The sequence below is a fragment of the Salvelinus sp. IW2-2015 genome, linkage group LG17 (assembly GCF_002910315.2).
Source record: "Salvelinus sp. IW2-2015 linkage group LG17, ASM291031v2, whole genome shotgun sequence".
NCBI lineage: Eukaryota > Metazoa > Chordata > Actinopteri > Salmoniformes > Salmonidae > Salvelinus > Salvelinus sp. IW2-2015.
The window spans coordinates 21604819-21617930 of record NC_036857.1 but is presented as its reverse complement, the minus strand read 5'-3'; the positions used below and the strand labels follow the sequence as shown (position 1 = coordinate 21617930).

At 45.0% G+C, this 13112-nt stretch overlaps 1 protein-coding gene across 1 annotated transcript in view; it reads left to right on the top strand.

Annotated features, from left to right (window-relative positions):
- The window catches only part of LOC111976669 (IQ motif and SEC7 domain-containing protein 1), a 47250-nt gene that overhangs the window by 27167 nt on the left and 6971 nt on the right, over window positions 1-13112 (top strand). The window contains 7 exon segments of the mRNA XM_070447947.1: window positions 9455-9761; window positions 9955-10275; window positions 10458-11476; window positions 11679-11840; window positions 11967-12089; window positions 12257-12423; window positions 12782-12921. Of these exon segments, the coding sequence (XP_070304048.1) occupies window positions 9455-9761; window positions 9955-10275; window positions 10458-11476; window positions 11679-11840; window positions 11967-12089; window positions 12257-12423; window positions 12782-12921 (2239 nt within the window).

The window sequence follows — 13112 nt, the reverse complement described above, 5'->3', positions numbered from 1 at the left end:
GTTCTTCAGCTGTCCACGTAGGATAACATTTTAAAGAACCAGGTAGAACCCTTTTGGTTCCAAGTAGAACTGTTTTGGGTTCCATGTATAACCCCTTCCACAGAGGGTTCTACATGGAACAAAAAATGGTTCTACCTGGAACCAAAGGGGGACTACCTGGACCCAGAAAGGGTTATCCTATGAGGACAGCCAAAGAACCCTTTTGGAACCCTTTTTCCTTAGAGTGTACAGTACACACTCACACACTCAACAAGGTAAACTACAGAGTATAGCAGAAATGCAGTATGACATCATAATATACCAGGTATGGAGATATATAGAGCTGTATATACACTACCATTCAAAAGTTTGGGATCACTTAGAAATGTCCTTGTTTTTGAAAGAAAAGCACATTTTTTGTCCATTAAAATAACATCAAATTGATCAGAAATACAGTGTAGACATTGTTAATGTTGCAAATTACTATTGTAGCTGGAAACGGCTGATTTTTAATGGAATATCTACATAGGCGTACAGAGGCCCATTATCAGCAACCATCACTCCTGTGTTCAAATGACACGTTGTGTTAACTAATACAAATTTATCATTTTAAAAGGCTAATTTATCATTAGAAAACCCTTTTGCAATTATGTTAGCGCAGTTAAAAACTGTTGTTCTGATTAAAGAAGCAATATAACTGGCCTTCTTTATACTAGTTGAGTATCTGGAGTATCAGCATTTGTGGGTTCGATTACAGGCTCAAAATGGCCAGAAACAAATAATTTTCTTCTGAAACTCGTCAGTCTATTCTTGTTCTGAGAAATGAAGGCTATTCCATTCGAGAAATTGACAAGAAACTGAAGATCTGGTACAACGCTGTGTACTACTCCCTTCACAGAACAGCGCAAACTGTCTCTAACCAGAATAGATAGAGGAGTGGGACACCCCGGTTTTATTGCTTCTTTAATCAGTACAACAGTTTTTAGCTGTGCTTACATAATTGCAAAAGGATTTTCTAATGATAAATTAGCCTTTTAAAATTATAAATGTGTATTAGTTAACACAACGTGTCATTGGAACACAGGAGTGATGGTTGCTGATAATGGGCCTCTGTACGCCTATGTAGATATTCCATAAAAAATCTGCCGTTTCCAGCTACAATAGTAATTTACAACATTAACAATGTCTACACTGTATTTCTGATCATTTTGATGTTATTTTAATGGACAATTTTTTAAATTTACTTTCAAAAACAAGGACATTTCTAAGTGACCCCAAACTTTTGAACGGTAGTGTAGGCCTGACTCCATCCCCTCATTGTTGGAATTTGAATGAGAAGTACATTACCACCCCCTCCTCTCTGTCCCTTTTCTCTCCCAGCTTTTCTGTTGTGACTGGTGTGTGTGTTTGTTCTATTTGTCGTTATGTAATAGTGTGCCTGCCTGTCAGTCAGCTGGGTAAAGTGAGATAGCAAGGTGCAGGAGGAGGGAGGTTGAGAGAGTTTGGGCGGGGTGAGTAAGTTCCGAGGTGTCAAAAGACTGAAGAATGTAGCCTTGCAGCTCTGCAGGGTGAGCGAGAGAATGTGAGTGTGTGTGTGTGTTCGTGAAGTGTGTGTGTGTTTGTTAGGGTGTGTTTGCTATCACGCTCCACCAGTCCGTGTGGGACCTCTCTTTAACTGTAGGAGCACGGTAAGGACCTTTGAATTCACTCCTAAACTTTCTGTACAGAACAACAGAGATGACATGCTGTAACTAGTGGTAAGTCTTGAGTGATTGTCAGTTGGAATGTATGTAATACTTGTGTATGCACGGTTTGTGCTTATTATAGAGCTGACTGAGTCAGTATCTCAGTATGGTGAGCCTACTGTGCAGCATACATGAGTGTTGCGAAGGCTGTTGAATTCAGCTTTATGTATTTTAACATCTTTTATAGATACTATCGATGTGGATGTGCAGTTTATTGTAGACAATGGTGTTGAAAGTGTCTAGTGAGGATACGTCAGGGTTTTTGATAGCGTTCACTACAGTTCATTACAGTTCATTACAGTAAGTTCATGTTTATGACAGTGAGAGGTTACATTCAGTATCAAAAGCAGACCTGCAATGTCTATAACATGTAGGACCGAGGGAGGAAGTAGATTGAGTGAAATTCACGAGAAGTCGTCTGAGTGTGATAATGAATGGGTGTTACCTGTGACAGAGTGTATGTCATTACATTGAAAGAGAACAGAGCAGTTGGGTTATGTCAGAGGCTGTCTCCCTGTTGCCATCGCAAACTCACTCACCCACTCACTCACTCACTCACTCAGTGAGCGTTACAGTAGTGTGTGTATACAGCATGTACAGTGTCAGTGTGTGTGTAATGTCTGTGAGGAGAGAGAGTAAAAACAACGTTTATGTTGGAGATTATAAGAGAGTCAGTTAGATGGAGGAGTGGAATCAGTGGATGGAGTGTAGGAGGCAGAAGAATGCTTGGATGTGACAGATGAATGATTAGATTGTTCTCACAGTATTCACTTCTTCTGAGTTCTACAAAAGAAGTTCTTCAACTCGTGTGTAAATGTGTTTTTCCTGTTTCACACATGACGTGAGAGCCATTATCGACATTTCCATCATCACAACACTAGAGTGGTTTGAAGATGTGACGTCATCAAATAGCAGTGAGGGTTCAAAGCTTAGATAAAGGAAAGTATGTTGTTGTTCTCTCTAGATGGATGATCAGTGTTGTTTCCCTTTGATGGGTCTTGAAAAGGATTGTATTATTATATCACTAAGCATAAAGCTTGGGTTGCTCTCACCTCTGGTGTCTGTCTGTAAAGCAAATCAAATGAAATCAAATGTATTGGTCACATACATGTGTTATGGCAGATGTTATTGCGGGTGTGTGAAACGCTTGTGCTTCTAGCTCCGACAGAGCAGTAATATCTAACAAGTAATATCTAACAGTTTCACAACATACACCCGAAAATACACGTAAAACTAAGTAAGGAATGGATTAATACATATATGTCAGAGCGGCATTGGACTAAGATACAGTGGCATAGTATAGAATACACTATATACATATGAGATGGGTTATGCAATATTTACACACGATTAAAGTGACTAACATACCGTAGAATAGTATAGAATACAGTTTATACATATGAGATGAGTGATGCAAGACACGGGGACATTATTAAAGTGGCCAGTGATTCCTAATCAATGTCTATAGGCAGCAGCCTCTGATGTGCTGGAGATGGCTGTTTAACTGTGGTGTAGTATAGAATACAACACAGTATATACATATTTAATGAGTGATGCAATATGTAAACACAATATAAAAGTGACCTTCTATGATGTGCTAGTGATGGCTGTTTAGCGGTCTGTTGTGGAGACAGAACAAGAGAGAGGTGATGGAGAAGTGAGGGGTGAAGGACAGACAGAGAGGGGGGGGGGGTCAAGAGGACAGGACAAGGAGAATTGTGTGAGAGGAGCCTGTTAAAGTAAGTCTTTGGTCAGTCACAGTGCAGATCAATAGAGTATTATGACTTCTCATCAATGGCAGGGAGCACATGTGTTTTTAAATCCTAGCCACTCTCACCTGTTGTGGACCCATGGAGACATGCTGCTGCCCTGCCTCTTCAACACACGCTGACAGGCAGTCCATCAATAATGAATATGGAGGAACAGGAGGAACAGGAGGCAGAGGGCAGCTAGCGAGGAGGTGACACTGTTTCACACTGCAGATAATACATCTCTTCCCCACTCACTTCTCTCCTCTCTGCTTCTGCTTTCTTCTTCTCGTCACATATTGTCAAAAGTTCCCCATCGGTTTCTAATCTGAATTTCATCCGAGGTGAAGAGAGTTATGTTGGTGCCTTCTGAGTGTACCTGCAGCCCCACAGAGAGGCTCAGTCAGTAGCAGCACTGTGACAGGCCTACAGGAGGCTGATCCATAAAACATGAGGCTCTGATGTGATCTGTGATATGGCCACCCTCATGATTTATACAACAAACTTTTTACTCCAATATCAACTTTGTGTAAGCGTATTATGTGAACACATGAACACAGTCACAAACACAGGAAAAACATTATCATGTTTAATTCAGTCTAAAGAGTCAAAATATTACAGCGCCCTGTTGTTGGCACAATGGAAGGTGGAGAATATTTGGGGCCTTTCACAAAAAATATATATGTTTTATTGTCACGTACCAGTCAAAAGTTTGAACACACCTACTCATTCAAGGGTTTTTCTTTATTTAGACTATTTTCTACATTTATATATTTTAGATTTTAGATTCTTCAAAGTAGCAACCCTTTGCCTTGATGACAGCTTTGCACACTCTTGGCATTCTCTCAACCAGCTTCACCTGGAATGCTTTTCCAAGAGTCTTGAAGGAGTTCCCACATATGCTGAGCACTTGTTGGCTGCTTTTCCTTCACTCTGCAGTCCAACTCATCCCAAACCATCTCAATTGGGTTGAGGCCAGGTGATTGTGGAGACCAGGTCATCTGATGCAGCATTCCATCACTTTCCTTCTTGGTCAAATAACCCTTACACAGACTGGAGATGTGTTGGATCATTGTCCTGTTGAAAAACAAATGATAGTCCCACTTAGCGCAAACCAGATGGGATGGCGTATCGCTGCAGAATGCTGTGGTTGTCACGTGTGCTCCCTCTCCGGCCTCTAGGTCACCAGGCTGCTCGTTATGGTGCACACCTGTCAACATCGTTACAAACACCTGCGTGTCATCAGACTCACCTGGACTCCATCACCTCCTTGATTACCTGCCCTATATCTGTCACTCCCTTTGGTTCCTTCCCCAGGCGTCATTGTTTCTGTTTCCTGTCTGTGCGCTGTTCGTGTTTCTTGTTTTGTTCATTTGTTTATTAAATGATGCACTCCCTGAACTTGCTTCCCGACTCCCCGCGCACTCGTTACAGTGGTAGCCATGCTGGTTAAGTGTGCCTTGAATTCTAAATAAATCACTGACAGTGTCACCAGCAAAGCACCCCCACACCATCACACCTCCTCCTCCATGCTTCACAATGGGTACCACACATGCCGAGATCATCTGTTCACCTACTCTGCGTCTCACAAAGACACTGCAGTTGGAACCAAAAATCTCCAATTTGGAAATCATCAGACCAAAAGACAGATTTCCACCTGTCTAATGTCCATTGCTCGTGTTTCTTGGCCCAAGCAAGTCTCTTCTTCTTTATGGTGTCCTTTAGTAGGGGTTTCTTTGCAATTTGACCATGAAGGCCTGATTCATGCAGTCTCCTCTGAACAGTTGATGTTGAGATGTGTCTGTTACTTGAACTCTGTGACTTTCATGTCTTAAATTAATGATAGACTGTCATTTCTCTTTGCTTATTTGAGCTGTTCCTGCCATAATATGGACTTGGTCTTTTACCAAATAGGGCAGTCTTCTGTATACCATCCCTACCTTGTCACAACATAACTGACTGGCTCAAACGCATTAAGAAGGAAAGAAATTCCACAAATTCAACAAGGCATACCTGTTAATTGAAATGCATTCCAGGTGACTACCTCATGAAGCTGGTTGAGAGAATGCGAAGAGTGTGCAAAGCTGTCATCAAGGCAAAGGGTGGCTACTTTGAAGAATCTCAAATCTCAAATATATTTTGATTTGTTTAACACTTTTTTGGTTACTACATGATTCCGTATGTGTTATTTCATACTTTTGATGTCTTCACTATTATTCTACAATGTAGAAAATAGTAAAATAAAGAAAAACCCTTGAATGAGTACATCGGATAGGTGCAGTGAAATGTGTTGTTTTACAGTGTCAGCCATCGTAGTACAGGGTAAAGTGCCTTGCTCAAGGGCACAGACAGATTTTTCACCTTGTCGGCTCAGGTATTAGAATCAGCGACCTTTCAGTTATTGGCCCAAAGCTCTAACTGCAAGGCTACCTGCCGCCCTAACACTCTAACACTCACAGGAGTAGTGGCATCAGCAGGGGTATCACATTGAGATGAGGAGAGCAGAGAAGGCCTTTGGGAGGGGAGGAGTTAAATGAGAGCAAGGATGTTCAGAGAGTTATCATCAGTAGCCTGGAAAGCATAGTTAAGTATGTTGTGGTTTCATGTGTGATATGATGCGACCTAGGTTTGGATAAGGCTGGGAGCTCGACGTAAAAAGGCCATCTGAGTCCTCCTGTGTGATGTGGCAGCCAGCGTGGTGTCCCTATCTTTTGGTGAATAACTGTGTGGCTTTGTCACCAACTGTCCATGTTTTCCACTCCATAAAAGGAGCACTCTCGTGGTGCACAGTGGTAAATTGTATACTATTTGTGCGTCAAATGGAAGACAGACCTGCAATAGAGACTGGGTGTGTGAGTTTACTATCTGTTTGTGTGACTAACTACAGTAGACTGCTCAGTGCTATATATTTATGTGCTGTGTGTATACACACTAAGTAGATTCGTTGTAACACACACTTGTAGCATTATGCTCATGATGACTGTCCGTCACTCGCGGCCCACAATGCATCTACACCGACCTAAACGGTGTTAATAATCCATCGTCATGGCAACAGTGCTTCTCATCCCTCAACTGCCTCTCCGCCCACATAGGTCTCACAGCAACCGTCACTAAGCAACCCCCTCTTCCTTCTCAGTTTCTCCATTTGTGAGGCTGCGGGGGCAGAGAAAGAAATGGAGTAAGAGATTATGTTACATCAAGAAAATCTGATATCATATATGATGTGACAAAAATCTGATTTCATATATGATGTGACAAAAATCTGATATCATATATGATGTGACAAAAAGTATGATATTATATATGATATGACAAAAATATGATATTATATATGATATGACCAAAAATATGATATTATATATGATATGACCAATGACCAAACACACCTCCAGGCTGTGTAAGGGCCATTTTACCAAGAAGGAGAGTGAAGGAATGCTGCATCAGATGACATGGCCTCCACAATCCCCCGACCTCAATCAAATTGAGATGGTTTGGGATGAGTCGGACCGCAGAGTGAAGGAAAAGCAGCCAAAAAGTGCTCAGCATATGTGGGAACTCCTTCAAGACTGTTGGAAAAGCATTCCAGGTGAAGCTGGTTGAGAGAATGCCAAGCGTGTGCAATGCTGTCATTGAGGCAAGGGGTGGCTATTTGAAGAATCTAAAATGTAAAATATATTTTGATTTGTTTAACACTTTTTTGGTTACTACATGATTCCATATGTGTTATTTCATAGTTTTGATATCTTCACTTGATGTGTTCACTATTATTCTAAAATAGTAAAAATAAAGAAAAACCCTTGAATGAGTAGATGTTCTAAAACTTTTGACCGGTTAAATATGATTAGAAAGAGTGGAAATATTGAAAGTGGTTTTCACTGAAGCTAGAGATCTACAGAGCTTATCAAGAGGATATTGCGGTACATTTTTAGAGAAGTCTGATTAAACATAAATAGAGTAGAAGGTAGTTATCTTTATATTACTTGGCCATATGCAATGTGAAGTATAGTACAAATCACAGAAGATTTGGTGCACCTTAATTGGGGAAGACGGCTCGTGGTAATGGCTATAATTAGTGGAATGGTATCAAATACATCAAACACATGGTTTCCATGTGTTTGATGCCATTCCATTTACTCCGTTCCAGCCATTATTATGAGCCGCCCTCCCCTCAGCAGCCTCCACTGACACAAATGTAACAGATATATTGGCCACTAACATTTTTAGAGGTGGTGGTGAAGTGGTCAGAGTTGTGTCTCTGTACAGCTGGCTCCAGTCATTGTGACTACTGTTGTTATTACATGACATGCTATGGTTCCCTGTGTTCAAACAGCCTTTCACAGTATTGTGGCCTTGTTTCACCCTTTTTATCAGAGAAAACAGTGTATTTCTCGGTACAGGAAATGCTGTTGAAAACCACTATGACATGTGTGCACATGATGGTTGTAACATCAACACTCTATTACACAAATAACATATTATTCTCAACCTTAACTAATGTGTCTACTGTGGTTGTGTAAGGATCATTGGTGTTGTTTGCCTGTTCTAATTCTATAGTCCGCCAGTGTTCCTTCCTCCCCGTCATATATTTTCTGTCAGCTTCACACCAACCACAGGAAACCACTGCTTCTCAGGGGACGAGAAGGAGAGAAACAGGAAGAAGGGAGGACCAAATAGAGAGAGAAAGAACATAACTTTCCAAATTGTTGTACCCTATTCCTACAGAGCATATTGTAAACATGTGGGCATTTTACAATGACGTTGGCCTGCTTTATAGTCTGAATAAAGCTTTGCCCACATACATTTGCATGCTGCCCCAGTTTCTGTTTCCTTGGGCCTCTGCTCTGTCATTATGTTTTCTTCAGGAAGTGAGAAAGAACTAGGGGGCAGCGCCTGGGCAGAGTGGGTGTGGCAAGGGAAGGGAGGAAGTCAAGGCAGGGGCATGTGACTTGTGACTGTGGTGAGGTGGTTATTCACTGACGGACTGGCCGACTAGCTCTCTGGGTGACTGTTGCTACATGGGATCGAGAGCAGGACAGTGGAGTAGCCGTTGTATTACCTGGAAGATTAGGGCCTGAGGGGACTGTTGGGCTGGATAGGAGGTTGCCTTCTTAGCCTGTCTGTACATGTCTGTGTGGAGAGATGCAGCTCTGTAGGCTACATACAGTAGGTCAGACAAGTGTGTGTTGTAGTACTGTACAGGCCTAGTGGGAAAAGTTAGCATTCGTGTGTATGTGTCTGTTTCATAATCTATTTGTCAAAAGTGCAGTCCTGTGCGTGCATGTGATTGGCTGTTATTGTAAACACCTGGTCTTTCCAGACAGGTGTGGAATGAGTGGTATGTGGCACTGGCAGTGAAATGTGGCTAATGACTGCCCTAATGTTTTTAAAAAACGGTTATTTTATTGTATGACAGAGACAGAATGTGAGACAGAGAGAGAGAGAAGTCTGAACAATGGTACTAAACTCAGTAGTACATTAACTGCACAGGGAGTTTTCCTGGACAAACAAAGAGGGATAGAGAGGGTACAGAAAGAGAGAGAAGGGTCAGAGTGGGAGTGAGAGGGAAGAGACTTTGGTTCACAAGGCAGGAAACGACACGTGATTCTGTCAGCTCCAGTGCAAGGAACATTTTGGAGGAATGGGAAATTCTGCTCCGATCATGTTTTTCTATTACCATTGGTGTGACTGGAAGGGTTGCTGCACATGATAAAAAACATATATACAGTAGCTGTGTAAATTCTGATCTTTGTTGTGGTGAGAAGATAAGTACAAAGTGCAAGTGTGAATGTGTGTAAGTCTGGTCCTCTTCCCTCATGAGATCCAGCAGGAGAGGTTTCCTGCCACGCCGGTCTAATTTCTACATGTGAGTGACTTACCTATGAGGAACAATACATCTGTGTTTGGGGCTGGAGATTACTAAGTTAAGTATGTCCCCTTTTCATCAAGCCCTTTCCCCTCTCATTCATCCTTCTGTCCCCACAGTGTGGAAACAGAGACCCAGTGTGCGGAGCCTCCCGGGGCCCACTCAGACGGCCCCTACAGCCAGACCACAGCGTACCTGCGTGGCACAGAGCGCTACAGTGACAGCAGCAGTGGTCCTGGTCCTCCAGGCCCTCGGGGGCCTCCGTGCGTGGCCCCTCCCAGCTCGGCAAGCCTTGCCTGGGCACTGCGAACACGCCATCAGCCTGCCAGCCTGGCCCTCCGCAAGCAGGAGGAGGAGGAGAACAAGAGGTGCAAGGCCAGTCTCTCTGACAGCTATGAGCTCTCCACAGACCTGCAGGACAAGAAGGTACACCGGGGTGTGGGGATGTGTATACAGAATGTGTCTGTACTGTATGGTTTGAACTCAATGTCGTTTGTGTTGTGTGTAGAGAGAGAGAGAGAAACAACAAGTGTGATAACATGCATTACTTTACTGGCAGTGAGTGTTGTGGTAGCCCTGTCTATAACTCCTCTGTCCCCTGTCCTGTCTCCTCTGCCAGGTGGAGATGTTGGAGAGGAAGTATGGTGGCTCCTTTGTGAGCCGCAGAGCAGCCCGGACCATCCAGACAGCCTTCCGCCAGTACCGTATGAACAAGAACTTTGAGCGCCTCCGCAGCTCGGCGTCCGAGAGCCGCATGACGCGACGCATCATCCTGTCCAACATGCGGCTGCAGTACTCGTTTGACGACCGCCAGCCGCAGCAGCAGGGGACCGGAACACAGACGAACTTCACACACAGCGTGGGCATCGGCCCTCCTCATTCACCTGACGCAGAAAGGACAGGAGACTACACACACCTGGAGGACTCCTTCACCAAACAGGTTGGTCAGTCATCTGGTGCATTCGCTACAGCAGTGTAATGTTGAATCAAGTGACTAGTTAAATTAGTTCTCAGTTAGAGATTCTATTCCTGTTTGAGTCTCTGTTTTGTCATACTGCAGGTTGAATATCTGTCCCTTACTGTACCAAGATGTTCTATCCTCTCCCTCCATGTGCCGTTCAGGTGAAGACCCTGGCTGACTCCATGGACACCGCCCTGACCTGCCGAGGCGGGCGGGATGACTCCCAGGAGGACTTTGGGGAGTGTGTGTGGAGCAGCAGCAGTAACCCCTCCTCTCAGAGAGGCCTGTGTGAGAGACCCCGGGGAGGGGGAGGGGGCCTCAGCATGCACGGAGACAGCACAGCCACCTCCTACAGTGATGTCACTCTATACATGGACGACTGCATGCCCTCCTCGCCTCTCTCACTGGACCGGGCTCCCAGCAGCACAGACACTGAGTACTGGGGCCCTGGGGGAGGCGTGGGGGCCCGTGAGGACAGCAGGGACACTGAGGGAGGGGGTAGCAGTAACAGCCGTCGCAGCACTCCCTGCACGGAGTGTCGAGACTACCGTCTGAGGGGCGCCCACCTGCCTCTGCTCACCATCGAGCCCCCCAGCGACAGCTCTGTGGACATGAGCGACCGCTCTGACCGTGGCTCCCTCAGCAGACAGATCTACGAGCAGGAGCCAGCGGGAGGAGCGGGCTCTCCTCAGGGAACACTCAAACACTCCCCTAACACTCCCCGCTCTGTCCCCACAGCCGCAGCGCAGGGCCAGACCCGTGCCCCTGGCCGGGGCCCCCCCCTGCCCACTCAAATCCCCCACCACGTGGCACACCACCATCACCACCACCCTCACCACCACCACCAGTACCCAGACACCCCCTCATCCTCCTCCTCCCCCCAGCAGCCCCCCACCACCCCCCTGTCCTCCTCCTCCTCTGCTGCGCTGCCCCCTGGTGGCCTAGAGCAGCCCTGTCTGTCTGACGGGGACAACGACTCTCTCAACTCCACCACCAACTCCAACGAGACGGTGAACTGCAGCTCTGGCTCCTCGTCTCAGGACAGCCTGAGGGAGCCCCTACCCCCTCTGGGCAAGCAGACCTATCAGAGAGAGAGTAGACACAGCTGGGACTCACCGCCATTTAACAACGACGTGGTGCAAAGACGCCAGTACCGCATCGGACTCAACCTATTCAATAAGTAAGACTTTTGCAATCCATTTATATTTGACATTTAAACTACGTAAAACAACCACGTCACAATCAACCACATATCACAATCATTGAATGTAAAACCTTCAAAACAGAAAAAGTAGTGAGTCAGGATATAGTGTCACCGAGAGGGAAGTGGGAGTCGTTCTCTTGTGATTTGTCATTGTCTGATTGGTCTCTGTGATTCTCAGGAAGCCAGAAAAAGGGATCCAGTACCTGATCGAGAGAGGCTTTGTGTCCGACACTCCGGTCGGGATCGCTCGCTTCATCCTGGAGAGGAAGGGCCTTAGCAGACAGATGATCGGAGAATTCCTCGGCAACCGGCAGAAACAGTTCAACAAGGACGTACTGGAGTAAGGGAATGAGGGACGGAGAGGTGGAGGATTCCGAATGGGAGTATACAGTAAATAGGAGATTACTAGAAGTAATTGGAGAGGCTACTGTTACAGTAGTGACTGTGTCTCCTGTGTGTGTTATAGCTGTGTGGTGGACGAGATGGACTTCTCAGGTATGGACCTGGACGATGCTCTGAGGAAGTTCCAGGCCCAGATTAGAGTTCAAGGAGAAGCCCAGAAAGTAGAGAGGCTCATAGAAGCTTTCAGGTGTGTTCAATAGTCAAACTCACGTGTCTATTGTGTTGTTAGACACTCTGTGGAAATAGATTGAATGTACAGTGAGAATGTGTGTTGTTGTTTTGGAAATCCCTCTTAAATCTACACTACTACTCTCTCTTGAAAGTACTTGAAACGTGTTCTCCTTTCTCCCCCAGTCAGCGGTACTGTGTGTGTAACCCGACGCTGGTCCGCCAGTTCCAGAACCCAGACACCATCTTCATCCTGGCCTTCGCCATCATCCTCCTCAACACGGATATGTACAGCCCCAACGTCAAGGCAGAGAGGAAGATGAAGATAGAGGACTTCATCAAGAACCTCAGAGGTGCAGTTGGAACAAGCAGATCCATACACACGCGCACAAACAAAATACTCCAAGTAACATTCAACTTAAGGTCCTCATGTGAGAAACAAGATTCTCAGGCTGGCCCCCAGACTATAACATGGCAGTATACCGTGATCAGTGATGACTATTTCCACTGCATTTGTCTCGTCCTTTTTGGGTTGTATGAGTTTTGAACTTAAAAGTGAGCCTGCTACCTCCCAGACACTCATAACGCAAGACACTTTCCATCAAAGAGTTTTTTTCAATCAAATGAGCAAAATATTTAAACACAGCAGGAAGTTGACTGATATAAGCGCATTTAACGCATTAACAGCCTCTTTCCCTGTGTGTCTACCAGGAGTGGACAACGGCCAGGACATTCCCAGGGATCTGTTGGTTGGGATCTACCAGCGCATCCAGAAGTGGGAGCTAAGGACCAACGATGACCACGTGTCCCAAGTGCAGGCGGTAGAGAGAGTCATAGTAGGCAAAAAGCCTGTGAGTTGTCTGGGCTTGAAATGTAACTGTAGCCCCGTGTCATTTCCCTGTTTAGCCTGTCAACATCTGTGGTACTCTGTGTTGTTGCTATGTGTTACTGCATTGACAAGCTGTAACACTAGTTTGTTCTTTGTGTTACTGCTCAGCCTTAAGGAGATTTAATACTAAACTATTTTCTTTCTTTGTGTTTT